We start from the raw sequence: 23258 nt of genomic DNA on the forward strand, positions 1-23258 counted from the left end.
TCAGGAAGCAGCTTCTGCGCCGTCTGCGCATGTGTAGATCTGACAACGATGCTGATTGGCCTGATTACATAGGATCCGGGTGTGAGAGTGATTTTTCCGCATGAGATGCAGATCTGAGTTATAAACAACGGGATTGCTAAAGACGTGTTGCATATTGAATTAAACAAGCTGTTACGAAAGAGGAAAAGAAACAAACAAGAAAAACAACAGGATGATCTGAAAATAACTTTAATATTTTTCTCAAAGTTCAATTAAATCTATTTTAAATTTTCTAGTAATCCCACAGGGAAATCAAAGGTTGTTGCACATAATTTTTATGCTTGTATTTATTTATTTGTTGAATATATTTTGTATTGTATTTTATTTTTTATTTATTTATTATTTTTCATTTCTATTTATATAATAAAACATCCATTTTCTAACACCCTTGTCCCTAGTGGGGTGGGGAGGTTCTGGTGCCTCTCCAGCTAACGTTCCTGGCGAGAGGCGGGGTCACCCTGGACAGGTCGCCAGTATGTCGCAGTATAATAAAACACTTTTGTAATATATAATTTTCCTCAAATTAAGCATTATTAATGCTGATGGCTGTGGACAGGAAGGATTTCCTGTAGAGGTCTGTGTTACAGCAGCGCAGAAGAAGCCTCTGACTGAAGACAATCTGTTTTTCTAAGACAGTCTCATGAAGACGATGCTCAGGATTACCTTTAATGTTCTTTATTTTATGAAGAGTCTATTTATAATGTTACCGCCTTATCCCAAAATGGATTTAATTCAATTTGGTGTGAAATTCTACATAAGATACCCCAGAACGACAAACTGAAAAAAGTTAGTTTGAAATTTGTCCTAATTAAATACAAATCGCAAAAAAAAATTCACACTAACTTTTTCAATTTACCATTATGGGGTATCTTATGTGGAATTTTATGCCAAAAAATTATTAAATCCATATATAAGTATCCAAGTTTTTTTGCACTCATAACTGAAAAGCCTTCAAAATTTCTTCCGAGTCCATCTGTTGTAAATTCAGTTGATAAAACTTCATTTTTATTGAATCACATCTCCACTCAACAAGAAATGTGAAATTAATGGATTTCACATTTAGTCCAAAAGAGCAGAAATCAAGTAATCAATGTGAAAGGAGGTTTGTGTTTAACTCCATGGGGAATTTTAAAAAATGTATATTTTTTAAATTAGTGGCTCAAATGTTTGCTTGTGGAGATCCAGAAGGTTAGATATTGCTAAGCACTCCACTATTCAGGACGTATCTTTTTACTTCCGCTTAATGGCTAACTTTGCATTTTACACAGAATCCTAAGAAAGTATACTGAAGCTAAATTTGTAGTACATAACTTTTATATAAAAATAGATTTTTTTTTTTACATATTTACTATCCATCTTTAACTTGGATAGTTTCCAACCTAAGTACAAGAAAAAATAGATCTATAACAATATTACTGGAACTTTTGACATTTTGCAGCTTGACACGAAGAGCTAGCTTAGCAAGGGCATATTAGCAGCTAGTTAGCGCTAGCCTCAACAGCCTTGATCTACAGCGCGAAATTAAGAAAAGTCTAGACAGAAAAAAGCTTCAAACACGACATTAAAACTGCAATATATAACTTTTATAACAAGTATGTTTTTTTCCATATTTGTTGAAACTGTCAACATGTTGTTACAGTTTAACATGAGACAGATAATCTGTGAAAAGATCGATCTCCTCCAACTCCCGCAGAGCTATTATTACCAATCTAATCAAAAACAAACAATCAGAGCCAAAAGGCGGGTCTTAACGCTGTCAATCAATCTGATGTTCTGTCTGTTAAATGTTTTAATTGCAAAGAAACAACTTACCATTACAGAAAAACCAGTTATCCGCCGTTATCGGTGGCTATGCTAACTAGCCTTAGCTTTCATAATAGGCTATGCTAGCTGCCGCCAAGAGTACTACTATGTTTTTAAATAAAAGTTACATAATGCAGTTTTAGTGTTGGCAATGAGTCAAAATATAAAAATATGTAATGTGATAAAGATATTTTTGGAATCAGAGCCAAAAATATTTTGGAAATTATTATTTAAATAATAATTTCAGAAATATCAAATATTTAAACCCTTTTGTCCGTTTATTTAGCATAAAATTGACGTTTTCTACCTATTTAACTGGACGCACTAATGAACGCATAAACGGGCAATCAAAAACAAATAGAAAGAAACATTTTTCAGCTGTTTGGAGGTGAAAAGAAGCGACTTGCCCCCATTTTGTGCCTTAAGCGTCCAAACCGTCCAACAAAAAGACGAACCGTCTCCGAGAAGCAGCGATTCCACTGTAATTGGTGTACACTGCCTTCAAAAGCCGCGGTGAGACGCACAATGCGTCGCCTGTGAAAGGAAACTCCAAAGCACATTAAAAGTGAATTAGTTCTTGTGTAAAGTGCGTTGGGGTCACGCTGGTCACGACGCGCGCACCTCTCCAAAGACGCACATGTCTCCAAAGGCGCACTCTATGGTTTCTAAAAGCCAGTCACATTGTTGGGGGTCTCACAAGAGGTGTACATATGGCATCCGGGTTGCAATTAAATGTTTTTAAGATGTTTTTCCTCACTTGAAGAAGTTTCCTTTTTCTTCCTCCCAGCAGCTCTTTGGCAGACAGAAGAAGAGGGAGGGGGCCGCATTGAAAGGCTCCGCTGCTGGTTTGGGATCGACAACAATCTGGTCAGCGAGTTGTTGGACTTTGATTGTCCCCCTCAAAACGTCCTTCAAACAAAAAGCTCAAGACGAAAATAAAGCCCCACCTGGTTCCTCTGTTTGCTAAAGTAATAATAAATAGATTTGCTTTAATAAATACGCTAAAGGAGCCGCATAAAGCGTAGCGTTAATCAGGAGCGTCGGCAGGTATATCACCTGTTCCGCAGCTTGTTCAGTTTATTGTTAAATATTGTTAAATCACTTTCTGCCATTTCCGCAGCAACTGGCCTCTCGTGTTTGCCCACACTTTGCATAATAAGCGGGACGCCGATCATATAAAAAATCAAGAAGAGACAGACAGGTCCGAACGCACACCTGTCCAAGATATCCGAACATGGATTTGGCACAGATGGGTATTTGTAAAGTGGCAGTATTCCGTTTACTTTAGACTTTTTTCCAGCCTTTTTATAACAGTGGGCCACCATCTCCTATCGCACAAGTGTATTTGTCCAGTTTATTGAAAGCATATGGTTATCAGAATACCCCCAAAACACATATTTAGACAGAAAGTTAAGTGGAGCTCTTTGTGAGCTTTTGTCAGTAAATCATGTCCTAGTCAAAGCTCCAACGTTTCCGCTGCTTGTTGTCCACTCCACTAATGTTTAACCTCCGGAAAAAACCATCAAGTCGCGCCGTAAAGTGCGACGCGCCATCGGGTTGTGGCCAAAATGGGCATGTTTTTGGAGATGTCATGGCGCACAAGCGACTTGCCCCATAAGTGGCCCGTATGGCCACTTTTACAGTAGAAATTGGGTTTGTTCTATTACGTCACAATAAGTGAGTCTTTGAACTTTGAATCCAAACAGCAGGTTTGGTCAAATCGGATCCGGTTTACTCTGCAGCTCCGTGCGTAACTGTTTTACTCCTGACGGGAAAAGTTTGCGCTTAAACGCACAAAGCGAATGTTGAACCAAATATGTACGTGGTTAGAAACATGATTTTCTCCGGTAAAAGTTAAAATTTTACTCATTCTACACGTTTAATGAAGACAAAATGTTTATAAAATAGTGAAACTCTGGTTTAAAAAGTTGAAAAAATGATGTATTTTTCACTGGAAACCTGGAAATACGCGTAAAAAAGCACCCAGACACAATTAGGCTGGAAATAAATGTTGTTTTGAAACAATTTCAAATATATTTTTTCTCAATTTTTTCCAGCAGCGGAGCACCTGGAGTTAATTTTTAGCTGATTTATCAAATTTTAAAGAACATTTAATCTGCAGGTGCGATATTCAGGACGTCATTTTGAGTGCGTAAAAAGTGGAAATCCAGTTGCTCTTTAGTTTAGATAATTTATTCACAACCACAAAGCTGATAAAATGTTTAAAAATATATAAATTCCGACCAGGGATATTTTATGTTATAGATTTGCATCATTTTTTGAAGCATATTATTAAAAAAGCAGTAAAGAATGAGGGGACCGCAGGGGGACGCGCTGCTCGGACGCTGATTGGCCATTTGTCGGCCGCTGTTGATTCAGGCTGCGCAAAAAGATAAGATAAAGGCCATATAAAATGACAAAGATGCGCATCCATCCCGCACTGTCAGCTGCACATAAACGGGTCTGACGCCTCAGCGACAGCAGAGGACGGCCGTCTGTCTGTCTGTCTCCGCGTTCCGTCTTCACCTGACCGCAAAAGTAAGTGCAAACAGATCCACCCAGGTGCCTCTTTTTTAGTTTATTTAGATTAAAATTGAAATTTTTTTAAGTGGAAAACTGGAAGTTATTGTTTGCATGATTGAATCAGTGTGCAAAATGCCTGTTAATGGTATTAAAATGTGTTAATTTGCGCAGGATGTCTTCCAGAGACTATGATGGAAACTCGCCTGGACTGCAGCAGCAGCCGCAGCGGAGCAGGACGTGCGACAGAAAAGCGCCAAAAAAGAGCGCAGAGCAGTGCGGACCGCGCGGCAGGCGCAGAATGAAGGCCAACGACCGGGAGCGCCACCGGATGCACAACCTGAACTCTGCGCTGGACGCACTGCGGAACATCCTGCCGGCGCTGCCGGAGGACACGAAGCTCACCAAGATAGAAACGCTGCGCTTCGCCCGCAACTACATCTGGGCGCTGACGGAGACGCTGCGCATGGCGGACCATCACGCAAACCCCGCGGCGTGGGACGCGGGATCTCCCGCAGAGTCCCGGTGCGCCACCGCTGCTGATGAACTGAGCTGCAAAAGTTTTATTCCTGTCACTATTTATTTCAGGTCGATCCATGGGGAGAAAGTCATCAGAAACTCTTGGTAGAAACTGATTCTTTAGCTTGAAAATGTCAAACTGTATGGAGCTAAAATATGGCCATAACGTTTGTGCAAAAGACAACAATGAAACAGAACATTTTGAAACTGAAAAAAAAAATCTAACTGAAATATATATATGTGTATATATATATTTTTTTAAAGCTGAAAAAAATATTTGAATCTGAAATAGATCTGAACCTAAAAAAAGTTCTAAAGCTGGAAAAAAAAAAAAATCTTACAAAATTGAAACAGAAAAAGATTTCAAACGGAAAAAATTATGTGAAACTCAAAAAAATGTTCAAGTCTTTTTTTAGATTCAAGTTTGTTTTGTTTTTTTAAAATTGGAGCAAATTGTAATTTTTTCTAATTGTTTTTTTTGCTGTAAATTATTTATGCAAAACCTCTGGTGACATCACAGAAAGTTTAACGGGACTCATCAGAATTATGTTCTGCATATATTTGTATCTTCTTTTTTTATTATTAAATATTTAATATTATGACTTACACTTGTTGTCATTTATCAGGTGGGTAGAGTGCGATACTTCATAATAAAATTACAGAAGTAAATTGGCTGTCAGTGATTTCAGATCATCTCAATCTGATTAAAATTAAACACAAAACAGTGAGCGATCTGGGGCTAATCAGGACTAATAATGAGCCAGCAGTGTCTAATGGTCTAACATGAATTCCTCTGATCAGGTTTCTCTGCTCTTTGTTGGCAGTTTCTCTTTCCATTTATCTGGTTTGGTAAAAAGATTAGCAGAAGGTTTAGTTGGGAGGAATTTCAACCAAAAATGTTCTAAAACTAAACCAGAACCTGCTCAAACTAATACTCCTGATTATGTAAATAAAAACTGAAACATCCGATGGGACTGATCAATGCAGTTCTAACATCTTCTGTCAACAATAATCACAAAACAAACAAACGGTTTAAAGCTAAAAGATTTATTTGGCAGTCATGTTCCATCATGCTTTGGGCTGTTTCTGCTGTATAAAAATATCTATTCACTGTATAAAAATCCAAGTTTTATTCGGGGTAACTAACACTTGTTTCATGATTTAGAAAAACATACAGAAAAGCAGGACTTGAACACAGTTTCATGATCGATATCAGGCTCTGGGGCCAAAATTAATGTGCAAATCGTCGTTTTTCTTTCTTTGTGTCTGAGAGCGGGAGGCGGCGTGCAGTCCGAGGCCGGCGGGGCGGAGCGCCCTACTTGGGGAAGACGGTTACGACATCGTAGCCCTCCGGCGGAGTGACGCGCTCCCGAGCGTGCTGCTCGCAGTAAATCTGCTCCTCCACGAAGAAATGTCCCTTCTGCTTCAGGTTGACGTCGCAGGCTGTGCAGGTGTAGCACTCAGGGTGGCGAAACTTTTCCCTCAGCTTCACCACCATCCCCCTGGCAACACATTCAACAGGATCAGTCGCTCAAAACATACAGAGGACCGGCAAACAAAGAGTTAAAACGAGAAGTTTAAGGTTAAATCGTAATTTTACAGAAGTTTATCCCACAAACTGAGTTGAAAAAAAAAACTTGTAATTTTCAGCTTTATCACTTTTTAAAAAACAATCTGCCATAAAACCACAGATGCTCCAATCTCCACTTTAATCTCAGCAAGAAAAACTCCATCATAAATAACTTCTACACAAAACTATAATTAGAATTTGATTTAGTAACGAAGCTGTATTTTTTTAACCAATAAAAGATATAATTAATAGACAGCTCCAGAGTCTAACTGCATTCAGCCACAAGGTGGAGACAAACTTCAGATAAAAGTCCCTTCATTACCAGCTGACATCCCATAATGAAGTGAGTGTTGGATCAGTAATAAAACCTGCTGCAGCCAAACCCGACTGGATAATGACTAAACCAGTTAGCCATGTGCTAACAAGATGTCTGACAAATAAGTGAATCAGGACTTTCATCTTTTTTAAAATCATTGTCCATAAACGAAACATTGATTTGTAAATTATTGATAGTTAACATAATGTTTATTTGAAGCTGAATGAAGTGTGAGATAAATTATTGTTCGTTCACATAGATATATACGCTCACATCGGTCTCACTGCGCGTCCAGGTTATATCATAAATATAACGACGTAATTATCAGCGGCTATTCTGCTTATTCCTAGAAATACTGAACGTTTTGTTCACTATTGAGCAACAAAAAATTAAAAACTAAATAAAATTTGAGGTTTTTGCAATATTACTACAAAAAACTAAATTTTGTAGCCCATTGAGTTCCTTCTGGGCAGAACAATGTGGCTGAAAACGTATCACTGTGTAATCATTTCAGTCTATTGATAATTATTGATTAGTTTTTGTTTTAAATATCTGAACTTGCCTGTTTTATCCTCAGTTTTCAATCCACACTGTATATTTTGAAACAGTTAAATAATACAGTGGCGAAACTTTAAACTGCTGCTGAGCCAGTTACTCAGCAGGTTGTTGCTAGGCAACCAAGGAATGAGTGAGTTGCTAAGTAACCAAAGTGTGAGTGAATAAGTTGATTCAACAAACTTTTCTGTGCGGTTCTGGATCAGTTTATTCGAGTTACTGAATATTCTACCAGATGAATCATCTATTGATATTGATCATGTGTTTATCGTGATGTATATTTGTTATTGATTTTTTGTCCAGCCCTTCTTTCAACTTGATGTTTTTTGGCCCCCATAGCGACCTCAGTGTGACCTTATATAGACTCTAGACCCGTGTGAATACTTACACAATCCCAGAACCACATTTATCGCAGACGGGCAACTTCTCCGTGTTCCCAACAGATGATCCAATCTTTGTCGTTGGCGCCTTCACGCTCCTGAAGCCTGACGGTTTGTCCGAGTCGCCTACAAAACGTCGGGAACAAACCGAAATTTATGTTTTCAGACTACGAAGCCATTAATCTGCACTGAATTCAACTGCAGGTGTTTTGAACATTCTGGTATCTGCACCTGTCTCGAGAATCTCCTGAAGCACCTTGAAGGAAGCGGACTGCCGCGGCGGCTCGTCGGATTCCTGGTTTTCTTGGAGCATCTTGTAGACCTCCGAGTCCGATGGTAATGCTGGTCGCTTTCCCGGTGCCGCCGGCTCTGACAACGCTCTAAAAAACCGGGAAAAACTCAACATTAGCATCAAAACTGTTCAAACAAGTCTTTGTTGATCACAGAGCATTTGTTAAGATACTTAGGAGACGCGGTACCAACACAACGGACGATACTTTTCTTTATGACAGAACAGGAAATGCATTTTATGGAAGCAGAGTGTGGCAGGAAGTCCTTTTACACACAACAAAATAAAAGTGCCAAATGATTACTGTGGAATAAATGTGTAGTCGCTTCAAGACAAAAAGGACAACTCAAAGGTTTTTTAACATGGCCACACTGGAAAACTGAAAAATCAGGACGATGAACAAAGTAATGAGGAATCATCAAATTAGGAGCGGGGAACGCCACGGAGCGGGGAACGCCACAAAAGACTGGCAGTTCGAACTGCAGCCATGACAGAATCATGAAGCAAAAAGTTTGAGACTTCATCTGGAGAACAAAAATACTCCAGGAAACTCCAAGGTAGATCTGAAAGCACTTCTGATTTTATTTAAAATATGTTGTTTCTTGCAAAAATAGACAACTGATAATTTCTTACAACTTAAATGTAAAATGAAAGTAAATTTTATCCTACAAGTAAAAAAAAAAAAAACTTTCCTGTCGCATTTCACAAAAAACATCATATTCCACATATACACACAGCAGAACCACAGGCTGATCTCCTCCGTGCTATGCCGCATTGATGCAGTAATTCAAGCAAAAGGAGCCCAAACCAAGAAAAGACGGTTCAGATCATGGACCTGATATGTGGCCTCGCTTGTCTGTATTAGAGAATCCAGAAGAAAAAAGAAAAGGCAGATTCTGACTTTTTTTCTTGTCAGTGGCCCCCAATGCTCTTCGTCTGGATAATCAGTTTTCTTTAACTTTCCAATAGTATTTTGATGCATAAATCTGCACTAATAAACCACACAAACTTGATTGGGTTCTGACGGACGTTTAATCAGAACTCACTTGCTGTTGGGCTCGTTCGCCACCGTCTTCACCTCGTCCACGGCGGAGTTAAAGTCCTTGATGTTGTCAGACGAGTAGAGACCAGACGGACTGTTGTACTGGTTAGTCACCACCTTTGGGCCAAAACCAGCAAACGGCAGAGCGCTCCGGTTGTGGGACGAGCCGATGTGTTTCACCTCCTGAATAATAATAAAATAAAGCTTAAAGTGAGGTTTCTGTTCAGGCTCCTGCTCTCCAACGTGCGACAGTGAGGTGGAAACTTCACACAGTGAACATTATGATCAATTTAAACACAAACATGCATGAAAAACTGCAGTCATAATATTCAACTGATTTGATTAAACTTGATGATGCTCGTTTACTTTTCAGGGTTTGTTCACTTTTCCAAACTAAAATTCAAGCATTTTCCAGGTAATTTTCAAACTTTTCCAGCAAGATTTTGGAGTTAAAAACAAGGCAAATTAACTTTCAATTCTCCATTTTATGATGTAATTTATTACTTTTATTGATAACGTCTTATATTTTACATTCTACATCAGGGACAAGATGAACTAAACTATAACAAAAGTTTATATTTTGAAATGTCTCTAATACACCTGACTGGTCTGAAAGCAAAACACTAATAAAAAAAATTCCAAAATCTCAATAACATTTAATGTATAAAATTTAAATAATCTTTATTTCCGTTACACGGATCAATAAGTCATTCAGCGATTAGGAATAATAAATATTCATTACATTGAAACAAATAAATTTTGTTGTGTTTTATTTTGAATATGTAAAATATCTTATGGTTCCAGTGTTAATTGTTCTCTACAAAATTAAAGTTTATTGGTCTATCAGAGGATGTACTTGCATTATTGTGACATCATCAATATGTTACCTAAAAACTGACTCAAAACAACAAAACAATGTTTATTGCTGGAACAATTTATCATCCAGCTAAATTTGTTACTGTGACAGTTAGTCCTAGGTGTATGAAAACATCTGGCTCCAGCTGCAAACTGTTTAATTCAAACATTAGATTGCACTTCATTACAAAGCTGTAAAGTTTGCAAACCTTGAAAACATTTAAAGGATTTTCAAGGATTTCAAGCATTCATCAGAACCCTGAATTTCACTTCATGATGCGATCCAACAAACGCGTAACGACATCGGCATGCCAGCCGGCAGATCAACACCACCACATCCAGCTCATGCCTCACAGTGGGAACACACTTCAAGCATCTGCCGTCAGGATTTATTAACTCTGCAGAGTCTTTTCAAACCTCATTTGCAAAAAGTTTCAGTTAACAAGGATAAAAGCGTCAGATTTAATCCAAATGCTTGAAAGGTGTTTGAGAAAAACGCACACAGAGGAGAGAGAGAGGGCCTGTGACTCAGTTTCCTACATGAACTCAAACTTTGGCCTCAACTTTCCCCCCGACACAGCAGCGACTGAGTCTTGCGTCACGGCTTGGCTGATAAACTACGGTCTCCTAGGAAACCGCCTGTTGGGAAGCAAACAATGACTTAATTTCTGGCACACACAAAAATATCCCACAACCTTCGCAAGCGCACAAATATTTCAACTTCTAGAAAAACTGTGTTGCTACCTGCATTTAAAAAAAAGGAAAAAAAGATGTTTTTGCTTCTCAAGGTAGTAATTTAAATAAAGTGAACGATGACACACACCCGCGGTTCTGACGCAAGGTTCATCTTGTAAGGGTGTGTCTTTCCTTCCTCAGACGAGAGCGGAGACCACAGCTTAGTTTCTGACCTGCAGAGCAAAGAAAACAAAGGAAAATGAGGGTTAAAGCTCTGAGCTATTCCTCACACAGATGGCTCACTGTAGAAACAGAAACATTACCAAGCAGTTTGGTCCAGATTCCACCACAAAGGTCTTAGTAACAAGAGAAAAATAACTGACAAGTAAGTTTTCAGCAAGAAACAGGAGCTTGTTTAAGGTAAATAAAGTCATTAATATTGATGGAAAAAGTACTAGTTATTTCACTAAAACATGGGGAAAAAGTTATGATATAAGTGAAATAATCTGCCAGTGGAATTTGAACTCGGTTGCTAGGTGACGGGCTGGGTTTGGGTGGGGTTGCTAGGCAACCACACAGAGCCAGTTAAATGTGGAACTAGAACTTTTACATCAATATTAAGGAATTACTGCCTTAAAACGTCGCTGAAAAGTTACTTGTAAGTTAGTTTTGTCTAATTTCAAGTGAACTAAAATATTTGTAGCAGAAACTAGAACAAAAATACTTGGTAATGTTTAAATACACCACAGCTCTCTGCCACCTGGAAGCCATGATGTAATGCGGTGAAGTAAGATGTGAGTTGCAACATGGCTCAGAGCGCCTCCCTGAGCAAACAGCCGTCACCGAACACCTGGATGGAAGCTGAGTCAGTTTCTACGTGTCGCTGCGGCCCACCTGTCGATGGAGAGCGCCATTTCCTCGACGCAGCCCTTTATCTTGTTCTGCGCCTCCAGGTGAGTCATGCTCTCCGTCGGATCGCCATTGATCGACAGGATTATGTCTCCAATGCACAAGTTGGCCTGCGCCGCTTTGCTCCCAGGGTTGACCTACGATGACAAAACAAACAAACAAAAATCACGTCAACACAACGCCAAGGATTATTTGGGGTTTTTAGCACATTCAGAGCATAGTGACATTTGTCAGTATTTGGATGAATGCGACCTGGACGTTAGATCACATTTGAATCGGCTATGTATCAGATACGAGTCAAAATCCGACCTGTGCTGTTCAGACTGTCATGAAAAAAAATCGGATACAGGTCGCATTATGGCAAAAAAAAATATAAAAATCGGAATTGGGTCATTTCAGGCTGCAGTGTGAACGCAGTCATATTGTCCAGCCCCAAGTCAAATTGGACAAAAATTACACAAAAATCTGAAGTTATATGCAATTTAATAATAAAAATCAAGCAGCAGGCTGACAAAGACACTTAAAAATGCTGCAGTCTTTAGTTTCTGTGTTCATCTAATAGTAAAACATACGATTCGTTCCGGAAGAACGATCCGATATAGCTAATCTGCTAATTTCTTTTCTTTTTTGCATGTCATTGTAATCGTAAGATTGTATATGATTTAGAAACAACAGAAAAAAATAATTAAATGTATGTGGTGTGATAAAGAATAGTGTAATAAATGAATGTTCCAAATGAACACCTGGTATACAGTACAGTAACACATTTAGTTATCTCATAAAAAATGCAATAATTATAAAAATAGAGGTCCTTTAATTGTCCGTGATGAGGGAGCTACTAGCTAGCAGCTACCAGCAGATTATAATTTTCTACTTATAATCTTTTAACTAAATTACACAAATTATTCATTAATGTAATTAATAGCCACTAGAAAAATAACATTTTGTAACGAGTATTTTAATAAATATAAATAAATGCTACACTTTGTTGATGTAACTTTTAAGAATAATCCAGAAATATTATTCTGTACAGATTGTGTAGTGAAGATTTGAGGCATATTATTTGCCTGGAGAAATTTTAATAAGCGATGTAGTCGAATTATTCCATGAATCGTTACAGCTTTAAATCAGAGTGAAAACATTCCTGATTTCTGAATGAATAAAAACGGAGTAAACCGAGTTTAATTGCAGCCTGGGCTCGTATCGGGGCGTTGCATCCTCTCACATGCTTTACACACACAGTTTTGTTTACAGTAAAGAGACGCAAAGCCACTTACAAACTGGAGTTTTCAGTCTGCTGCCCAGAAGGCAGATGTTTCACGGAGATAAGGAGCTTAAAACGGAGAGATTGGCACAGTTCGGGCATTCCTAATCAGGTTTCCTGGGTGGAGTGGAGCGACTGCGTTTACAACAGGAAGTCCAGCTGAGCACACACCGGACTCACATGCACACATGCTTAACTTGGACTACATTTTTACAACAATATGTTTAGGTATTTATGGGAACAATGAGAAAAGTGGCAATAAAAGACAAATAAATACAGTCAGTTATCTGTACCCGATAATTATTGAGTGTTATAGTAACAAAAACTGAAAATGACAAAACATTTTTGTCACCTGAAATAAATTAAAATGACAATTAAAGAGGAAATACTAACTGGAACTACATTGTGTGTTTATAAAACTAACTAAAACACACTGGAATAATATATATAATATCCTTCATTTTGTGTTTATGAATCTATTTATTAGCCTTTCTATCCAGTATAAAATCGATTTCACCCCCACACAACTAGTTTACGTCAGCTTTTGACAAATTATGGCATTCCACTTATGCTAGACTACAAAATGGCAACAGAAAAAGTTGTTTTTTAAACAACAATTTCATAAATGTTTTCAAAATGTTGAGTATGCATTACCCAATCAATGTATACATAATCAAAATACAATATTTCGGGCGTGCCTTGGTGGCGTAGTGGTTAGCGTGACCCGTATTTGGAGGCCTTGAGTCCTCGACGCGGCCGTCGCGGGTTCGACTCCCGGACCCGGCGACATTTGCCGCACGTCTTCCCTTCTCTCCTTCCCCATTCCTGTCAGCCTACTTTCGTAAAAAGGGACACTAGAGCCCACAAAAAGACCCCTGGAGGGGTAAAAAAATTTAAAAAAATACAATATTTCTTTTAATTTTGCACCTAAAAATTAACCAAAGTATGAAAAAAATAAAAATACTAACTAGTAAAAACTCAGCTAAAACTAAACAATACTTAACTAATAACAACTAACAAAAACTAGCAAACACACTCTAAAATCTAATTAAGACCAACTAAATGATAAAAAAAATTAAATAAAACTAAACTACAATGAAAAATCCAAAACTATTATAACTCTGGTACTAACTGAGTGATTGTATTACAGACGTACACAAACTCTAACAAGTCTGGGTTTTCCTCAAAAATCCCCTTTACAAATACGGTTCACAGTGAAGGACGGACTGTAATGGCTGCTGCAGCTGAAGCTCACAATTACCCAACTGTTCCCTTAGAGCCTCACAGACGGTAGCTAAAAAAATGGAATTAATTAATTAAATTTGCAAAATTAAAACAAGAGTTATGACTTCACTGCAAAAATTTCACGCAATTATTCAGAATTAATACAAAGGTTCCCAACGGAATCGTTTCTGGTACGTCCATAAATCTGACGCACCGCTTCCCTTAGTTGAATGGCGAGGGAGGTAATCTGAATCTATATGATGGTTAAGTAACCTAAATAACAGATTAAAATCTATAAATATCTTAGGTGTTGAACTCATTTGCATATTTATTCAATAATTTAGAATCAAAACAGGCTTTCTAAATTGAAAATGTTGCTTATTTTGTCGACATATGATTTTATAATGAAATACAATTAATTACAGACCCTGTAATTAACTCAATAAAAAAATATTAATCGAGTCTCATCACTAATTGAAACAATTATAAATGAGTAAATTTTTTCTGTGCCCACACGATTGGCTGGAATGCTATGAGCTGAAATATCAACAAGTCCTATCAAAATAGAAAATATGCTAATATTAGATTAGCATTTCAGCAAGCTGGTCCATGTGAAAACATCACCAGAAGCAGTGAAATTTGGATTTATTGAAGAAACTGTAACTGTAGTTAGTTAGAAACAATGTCATGCCCATATTAGGTTATGTATAGTCAAGAGATTAGAGCAGTTTATTAAACCATGTTAAGAGACAAGAAATGCTAACAAAAACTAATGTACTCAGTGTAATGTAGTTACTACATATAGATGTTGTAATTAAGTACCAGATTCGGTTTCAGAAATGATTCCTAAAAAATCCATATCATGGAATCCTGACTAAAAGTAAAACGTACCCAACAACCAATGAGCTACTTTTCTTTATTGCTATTACAGCAAGTTGTGATGACTTTAAAACCATATTTGGGAAAATAAATAACTTATTCACGTTTTCATGGAAAGAGTAGCAGATCTGGTCATAATTTGAACTTCTTAAGTTTACAGATAGTTTATAAGTAGTCTGTCCATGGCCTTCCTCTGTGTGATTCTCATCTTCCATCAGTTCTCTGTTTGGAATTTCTACCATTGAGCTCAATTTCTCTGGTTAAATTTCAACCTGGCCAATCAGCAAACAGAACAAGAAGTTATGAATGATGACACTGATTTTCTGCGACGTTTTAGAATTATAGTCCGGTTATGGTAGCTTTATAGAGCTGATGTATTACAGATGTCAACACCAAATGATAGCGATTACGTAAAATCAGAATCCAATTGTTTAAAATTTAAAAACCATCTTGGTTACTGCAAGACACACAGCAGTTATCGTGCCGTGAACAACCCCCGAAAAACAAGCTGGAATTCCAATTGGCATAGTTTGATTCCTGATATCTACATGTTTTAATAAAGTTATATCAGTTCTACTATTATGGTCTTTAATGGACCTTACCAAGCTCCACCCACAACCGACCCAAGTGACCCATGTCTCACAAACAAAGCCTGGCAGCGTTGTTTCTATGTAAACATGACTCGATTAGTGAATCATTTCTACTGGATTTTCACAATATATCAGCTACTACAATGGACAGAGGAACTAACAAGTTCATGTCATCATCTGGGAGGAGGTTACTGGTTTCTCAGTCACAAGCTGGTTGCAAACCTGAGGCCAGCAGGTGTCAGTCAGTTATGGTAGATCTGAACTTTGACCTCAATATGAGAAGCTACAGACTGATAGGAGGAACCAAAGAGCTCTGTAAAGGTAAAGGCAAATCTTCTGAAGTTGGGATATAATTCATTTAATTTCACATAATTATCGCGGTAGAAGCCATTTGTTTGTTAAAATTTTATGAAATATATTTGTTCTATTTGATGTTTGTTGTGAATGAAGTAAACTCACAAACGAAAGAGGTAATTAGTCCAACGTTTAGAAACTACAGCGGCTGTAATGAGCCACAGCAAAGGGAAACAAAGGTAAAATAACCTGAACAGGTGATCAACTCAAAACCACTCCTACCTTTTTACTCTCTCGCTCTTTGTAGTTTAAGCACACCTGTTACCGTGGCAACAGGTGTTGGCACAGGGCACTTGCACCTGTGCCCCGCAAGACTAAAAACACAACATTCAGTCCGTTACGATATCAAGTTACCAGGCTTGATATTTATTTCTCGATTATTAATCAGCGCTTCCCTGAACACAGCGATGGTTGATTGACTAGCTGTACTTGGTGCTAGAGTGGCTAACATGAGTAACAGTTTAGCCCAAAGCCTTTTCTGCTAAAATAACATCTTTAGTGTATGTCAGATACAGACACATTGCATATTGATCTGCTTAGCTAACGTAAGACTGTGTAGCAGACAGGCTTCAAGGTGTAGAAGTTGTATCAGTTCTGCCATTATGCTGTACTTAGCTAACAGGAAGTTAAGTGTGTTTGTGAGACGGCCACGCACGTGACCACGTGGAATTAGCATCAGCCAATGAAAAGCGGCCCCTGTTATAAGGTCCATGCTGCCTCTCCCCTGTCTGCTTCTGATAAGCTGGTGCTCAGCTGGCTGAAAGGAGGGCACTGTATTTTTACTTGTCTACATAGACACCTTCAGTCGTTTGGACATATTTATTTGCTGTGTGTTAATGTTTTTTCTTTTTTTGCTTATGTTTTAAAAGCCAAAACAAACTAACAAAAAACCTAAAATATATGTCATAGTTAACTTTACGCAGTAGGAATAATTATCACTAAAGAAAAGTTATTTCATTAAAATACTTAAAACCACACAAGCTCTTAACTTTTTAAAGGTCATTTTAATGATTGAAGCACAGACATGATTAGATTGTAACAAAACTAAAACAATATTGTTAGTCATAAGCGCCTGCCTTGTAGATACACCTAGATGTTGTATAATAACATAAAAAGACGGAAAGGGCACAGAGGCCATGAATGACACACCTTACTGGAGCCCTCTCTCTAAAAATAATCATTTTTAATGTTGTTTTTATAATCACAGAAACTGATGACTGCGACATATACCAGAAAGGTAGAGAAAGAACAAACTAAAAACAGTCTATCTTTCAAATAAAAGGTTAATTTACCTCCGTATTCACACCGCAGGTAAACAACTGAACCCAGCTAGCTAAAACCGTTACTAGTTGAGCCAGTTAGCCTGACTTTAACCCAATAAATCCTCAGTTCAGTCCCCGTTAGCCCGCTTTCATTAACACCGAGGTAGCTGCAAGGTTACTGTAGACACGGCTGCGCTGAATGTGAAAGTGTGAAGCCAAACTTACCCGGGAAATAGCCAGCGGCTGCTCGAAGTCCTTTCCCCCGACGAGCCGGAACCCCCACGGGCCGGGACCCTGCAGCACCACCCGGACAGGAGGCATAGCGTCAGGCTAACGTTGGCGACTTTAGGCGTTAAAAACGACCAACCTCTGGCTCAGTTCCTGCTGTTTCTGACATGAAGCAGTCGGTGAGTTGAGGCTGAGCAGCGCTGCGGCGGAGGGGTGGGCCCTCCGGAGACAATTGGACGAACAAACGTGGAGGTTTTCCTCGCTGATAACCCGGTGTCCAGAGATCGTCTATTACAAAGATGAGTCACTGCGTTCTCACACCTACATCCAAACACTTCTTCTCGATTTTTATTAGCGGTTGGCAAAAAACGTTAGAGACACAAACGACTGTACTTCTGGTGACTAGTTTTTGTCTTTTTCGGTTTTAAAATGTATTAGCGTTAAAAAAGTTAAAGTAATCAGTAAAGAGACCTTATGAATTCCTAACTATAAAACATTTTAAGGGAACATCTGTTAAAATCTGTTAATTTGTTAAACCATCGAGTTAACGTGTGCAGTGATTATGATAATAAAACAGTTGTTTACCAAAATTACGCATGTTTCAGAAATATCTGTAGAAAAATCCAACTTTTTTTCAACAATTTAAGTCAAAAAGTTTTCAAAAAAGGCTAAAAAACCTGATAAATAGGCTGATTCTGTTCTGGAGAGTGGATCGCTTCAGATGATGGTGGAGAAAAAGGATTTAAAATGATTTAAATTATGAACAACTCCGAGCATCCTCTTCAGGAGACTGCAGAAGCTACATTTCCAATGACAAAATAACTGTGGAAATAGGAATTGCGAGAATAAATTTGCTTAATTGAAACGCAAATTGTGAAAAAAAAAACACGTTTTTTGATGGGACGTATTTGCGTTAGGATGAGATGGTTTTCAGCTATTTCCAAATGAATCCATTTCGCTAAACCACAATGGAATTTTTTTTGCGAAATGCACGAATCATTTGATGGTGCAGCATGATTTTTAATTACTTATGGCAAACAAACTTATCTAGGTGATTTCAATTACGTTTCTTACTTAATGGAAACATGCAAGTGCATTTTTAAAAAGGTTTTTACAGCAGAATATTAAAAAAGTTGTACTCATATTTGCTTCTGAAAAACAGTCTTTACTGGACGCTTCTGTAACACAGACCATTTCCCTTTGGGATCAATTCAATATTTTTCAATTTGTATTTGAGAAAGTTAATAGATAATATCTCACAGTCTTCTTTAATGTTTTCTTGTTTATTTTTGACATAACCTGTAAGCAGGTTTTTGATATTTCTATGAGTTTCCACATATTAAAACATACTTTAGCATCCTTACAAACACAATTTGCTGAAAGTATCTAATTTCTCCCCCTTTGGAGCTGATAAAAGTTCTTCCAGGCAGAGCAGAGAGGCCCCTCTTCACATTTCGCCCCTCTTAGCTGAACTCAGCTATTTGTTTCAAGGGGACGTCAGCTCTGCCTTTACGTCACTCTGTTATGTGCAAGCTTACCATTTATGGTAGAGCTAAAATCCCAGGATGTGGAATGTGCCGCTCCCAAAACCTTAACTCCAGCCAGGAGCTGCGTGCTGAAAGCGGCCAGCGGGAATGAAACGCCCCCTCTCTCTGCTTTGCATGCGGGCTTTAAACTTCTGCCGCTAAAGACCAGATCCTGCGGGAGAGTAAAGGTGGGACTGATTGTTACAACCACAGCCGGACTAAAACCGTCAGTGCATCACTGTAAAACCTGAAGGGTGAAATTAGCAACCTTCAGGTTTCATATTTCCCATTAGCCAGTTGTGCAGTAACTATCTACATTTACTGGAGTAACTTAAAAAACAAACAAACAAAAAACTTCGCTGTACTTTTTACTTTTACTTGATTAATTTAATTATGAAGTATTACTACTCTTGAGTAAGATTTCTGGATTTTCTACCCACTGAATACATTTTTTAAAAACTCTTACAAAGATTTTTTGACTGGTTTCTTGTTCAGATATCAGTATACTTGAAATAAGAAGAACTGAGCTTAAAAGTAACTTTTTAATAAGAAATAGCAGCTTGTTTTAAGTAAATAATTTCTTAATATTGTTTTAAAAAGTACTAGTCCCTCTGGCAGATTATTATTTCACAAGACATTTTCCCCATCTTATATTTTCCCATCAATATTAATGAATTATTGACTTAATATAAAATAACTCCTATATCTTGCTGAAAAGTTCCTTGCTAGTTTATTCTTATGTCCAACATACTAAGATATTTACATTAAAACTAGAGAACAAAAATACATTGTAATATTTTGTATTTCTGCAGAGTAGAAACAAAATCTCTTATGTACAATATATTCTGTTTTTTTGGCTTATTTCACTTATTACTTGGGCCGGCTCTGGTTGCGTCAAAAAGAAGATGCATTGTTTTCAATATCTGCTCTCCTAGACAGAGTCCAATCATTGCAGATAACTAGTGATAAACAATGCGACAAGACACATAATATTTTAAATTGTTTATTAAATATTGCATAATACCGAAGTCACAGCCGTGTGTGGTATCTTTATTTTAATATTGTTAATCTAATCACTGCAAGTAGAAGCAAACAAACCAAACCTGCTGCAGGTTGTGCATCTCATCAAACGAGCCCAATTATTTCAATTGTTAATCGTTATTTCAAAGCACTGTGTCACAATCTTAGGTACTGGTTCTGGTTCGGTAACAAACAGACCATGGTTATGCTGAATTATGACCCGATACATTTCAGTAAATCAAAATTTTAAAAAATGACAGTAGCTGCGTTTCCATTCACTATTTAAGTGCGCAATTAAAAAAAAACGTTTTGGCGCAACGGCGAGGTGTTTTTTGGACAAAATTGGTTTTATTTGCAAAACTGCTATAGAAACAATATCTTTGAGTCAAATGAGTCACATGATCAACAACCGGATGTTGTCACTGGCACAAACCACGAAGAAGAAGAAAACAGGAAGTAGTTGGAGGATCGTGGTGCGGCATGTTTTTAATGATTTATTGTGTGAACAAACTTATTCACCTGTGATTTTAATTCTGTTTCTTATTCAGTGGAAATACTGCAATTACGAAATTGTGTTTTATCCGACATTAGCGGAATATTAACGAAGTTTTGCGCACATTTCTAACGGAAACGCAGCTAATGAGGCAGAATTTTGTAAATCGTCATCGTTATGCTCACAAATGGCAGCGAACGTGAAAACATGTGAAACCTTCTGTGCTTTGCCTCAAATCCTTCATGGTAAATAATCCGAGTGACAGAGAACAATCGGATCCTCCTGCCGTTTACAGTCTATTTGCTCTATTTTACATATTTACAACATTTCCTTTTCTCATTTAGGATGAAGTTTGGACAACGCAGCCTGCATCACATTCATATCTGCAAACATTCATTCACCCCCTGATGCTGTATGGAGCACAATAGAGCACAAAAACACTGCCGTAAGTATTTCCGACTGACCTATTTTTACATCGGGTGTTAAAAAAATCTATTTTTTAATATATATAATGGAAGTTTACAAAGCTACAAGTCGTCACACTCTCAACCAGCCAGGCACGTTGATGTGAAGCTGAGGTTATAGAGGAACAAACATGTCGTGGAGGCCTCTGTGGTGAAACAAAACATGAACGTTATATCAGTGCAAACCCACAGTGCAGCGTATTATCACAAACTAGCTGAGGAAATACTCTGTTGGCAAAGCAGGAGGGAAAAAACTGAATTAAAGCCCAAAGAAATGGGAACACTGATTGTTCTGGTGACAAATCAAACTTAATTTATATCTCATATTTCCTTCTTCTGATTTCTATCTAAAGTATATTTCTTTTTCACATTTTGTCACATCAGAAGCACAAACTTTAATAAAAACAATTGGGATTTTATATGATCAACACAAATTAATGGATACACTGCAAAAACAGAATCTTACCAGTTCAATTTGGTCTGGTTTCCTGTACAAATATGGAATAAGACAAAACTAACTTAGAAGTTACTTTTCAGCGAGATATAGGAGCTTGTTTTAAATAAATAATTCCTTAAAATTGATGAAAAATTAATCACTGGCAGATTACTTCACTTGTAACATACGGGAAATGTTATAAGTGAAATATTCTGCGAGTGGAACTAGAACTTTTTAAAATCCACATTTAGAAATTATTGACTTAAAAGAAGCTGCTGTTTCCTGCTGAAAAGTTACTGGTTAGTTTAGTTTTATTTCAAGTGTACTGAGATATCTGCACTAGAAACTAGATCAAGATTACTTATTAAATCACAATATTTTCTGTTTTTGTGGAGTGGAATAAATAAAAATCATGTTTAAACGATTGTATTTAATGTCAGTACAAATTCCAACTGTTGTGTGACGTTGTCTGGGAACGTTAGTGAACAAAAAGCATCAGGAAGACAGAAACACGGCAGACAGGTCAGGAAATAACAGAGAGATTTACAGCAACAAGATCTCACACATCAGGGAAAAACAAAAATAAAATTAAAACAGTAAGACACACTGGAGACAGAGAGCAGTAATCAGAGAAGTTAAAAACAAAAAGATTATGGAAAAAGAAAAAGCTTGAAACTGTAGAAGACATTAGACTGGGGTGGAGGTTCACCTTTAGCAGCCAAAGCAACGATAAGATGGATCAAAGCATACAGATGTGTTAGAATGGCCTAGTCAAAGTCTAGACTGGCATCCAACTGAGGATCTTTTTTGCACTCATTCAGAGTGAGCTGGAGCTATTTTGTAAAGAATGTGCAAAAATTAGGTTATGTTTCGAAAACTAATACATATCCAATTTAGTTCCACATATGAAGTAGCACAAATCTGATGGGTTTTTGTTTTTAGATGAAAGGATCTCAATTGTACGGAATAGGATTAGGGCGACTGAAAAAAAAATGTAATAAAAATTCTGACTTTTTTTCTCCGAATCAGAATCGTTTAAATTGTTTATGCAGCAAATCTTATCTTAAAACTCAAATAAACCAATTAAATTTGTGACAGGCTTCCAGTGAGAACAAAGAGCAGGATTACAAATCCAGTTACAAGAAAGAAACGCTTAATGTGATTATTTGCATGAGCTAACCACATAATTGACATACAGCTAAGGATATTTGTTTATTTGGAATTTGACGCAGAATCAGAATTATGAGTTAAAAGTCAAAATTTTATTTAAATTTTTTACAGTGGCCCTAATACTCTTCCATACATTTGGGCCGTTCACACAGCTGTGGAAAGTCACACAAATGCACAAAAAATCCAATTTGCGTCACATTCTGCTGTGTGAACGCAGCCTCATGGTTTCCATATGTAAGCTGGAATTATGCCGTAATTAATTCGTGTTGATCTTTCATTAAATCTTAATAAAAACAGATTGAAGTTTGTGACTGGAAGTTGACAAAATGTAAAACAAAACAGTATGAGTGTGAATACTTTTCAAGGCACTGTACAAAGGGATAACTACTGATGGTCTGCTATGTTGTAATTGAGAAATGATGATTATAATCTTTGCACAGAGCCCTGATATGCACCAAAGCAGCTTAAAAATACCTGTTTAGCAAATAACCCTCAAACTACAGCGTCATGCTGCTCTGTGCAGGTCATAACAAGCTCTACGGGTATCTGCAGAACAATCCGACAGCTGTGTTCAGGACTAACATGCACAAAGCTGAGACATACAAAAACAAGACGGATTCTAAAGAAAACACCAAAAAAAAAAAGATCAATAATAATCCTTGTTTTTGTAGGTAGCTTAACTCTGGGATGTTGCGTTTCTCACACAGGAAGACGGCTCTGATGCTTTCAGAGGATCTAAAGTGAAACCCTGTCACCACCTCTGTGGGAAGATGAATTGGGTTGAGATGGGATTTCATGCTCCAGTTTGGTTTTACAGTGCATGCAGAACATTTACAGAAAGAAAAACAAACACGTGCTCGTATTCAGAAGGCCTCA

At 37.5% G+C, this 23258-nt stretch overlaps 2 protein-coding genes across 3 annotated transcripts; one reads left to right on the forward strand and one right to left on the reverse strand.

The window, feature by feature from the left end:
* The first annotated feature begins 4290 nt into the window (after positions 1-4290).
* Positions 4291-5247, forward strand: LOC111606761 (neurogenin-3-like). Of its 2 annotated transcripts, none has more exons than XM_023327976.1 (2): positions 4291-4380; positions 4537-5247. In XM_023327976.1, exon 2 carries the CDS (start codon positions 4538-4540, stop codon positions 4988-4990), a length of 453 nt encoding a protein of 150 aa, XP_023183744.1. In that variant the 5' UTR covers positions 4291-4380; position 4537; the 3' UTR covers positions 4991-5247. The 2 variants fall into 2 exon arrangements, with proteins under 2 accessions (XP_023183744.1, XP_023183745.1); XM_023327977.1 differs by having other exon boundaries at positions 4299-4380; positions 4549-5247.
* A 665-nt stretch (positions 5248-5912) lies between these two features.
* On the reverse strand, positions 5913-17517 carry pdlim1 (PDZ and LIM domain 1). The gene is made up of 7 exons (XM_005795188.3): positions 17271-17517; positions 11458-11609; positions 10712-10796; positions 9038-9216; positions 7934-8082; positions 7711-7828; positions 5913-6383 (listed from the first exon to the last, which is right to left on the reverse strand). Exons 1-7 carry the CDS (start codon positions 17364-17366, stop codon positions 6197-6199), a joined length of 966 nt encoding a protein of 321 aa, XP_005795245.1. The 5' UTR covers positions 17367-17517; the 3' UTR covers positions 5913-6196.
* Positions 17518-23258: the final 5741 nt, after the last annotated feature.

The sequence above is a fragment of the Xiphophorus maculatus genome, chromosome 22 (genome assembly GCF_002775205.1).
Source record: "Xiphophorus maculatus strain JP 163 A chromosome 22, X_maculatus-5.0-male, whole genome shotgun sequence".
NCBI lineage: Eukaryota > Metazoa > Chordata > Actinopteri > Cyprinodontiformes > Poeciliidae > Xiphophorus > Xiphophorus maculatus.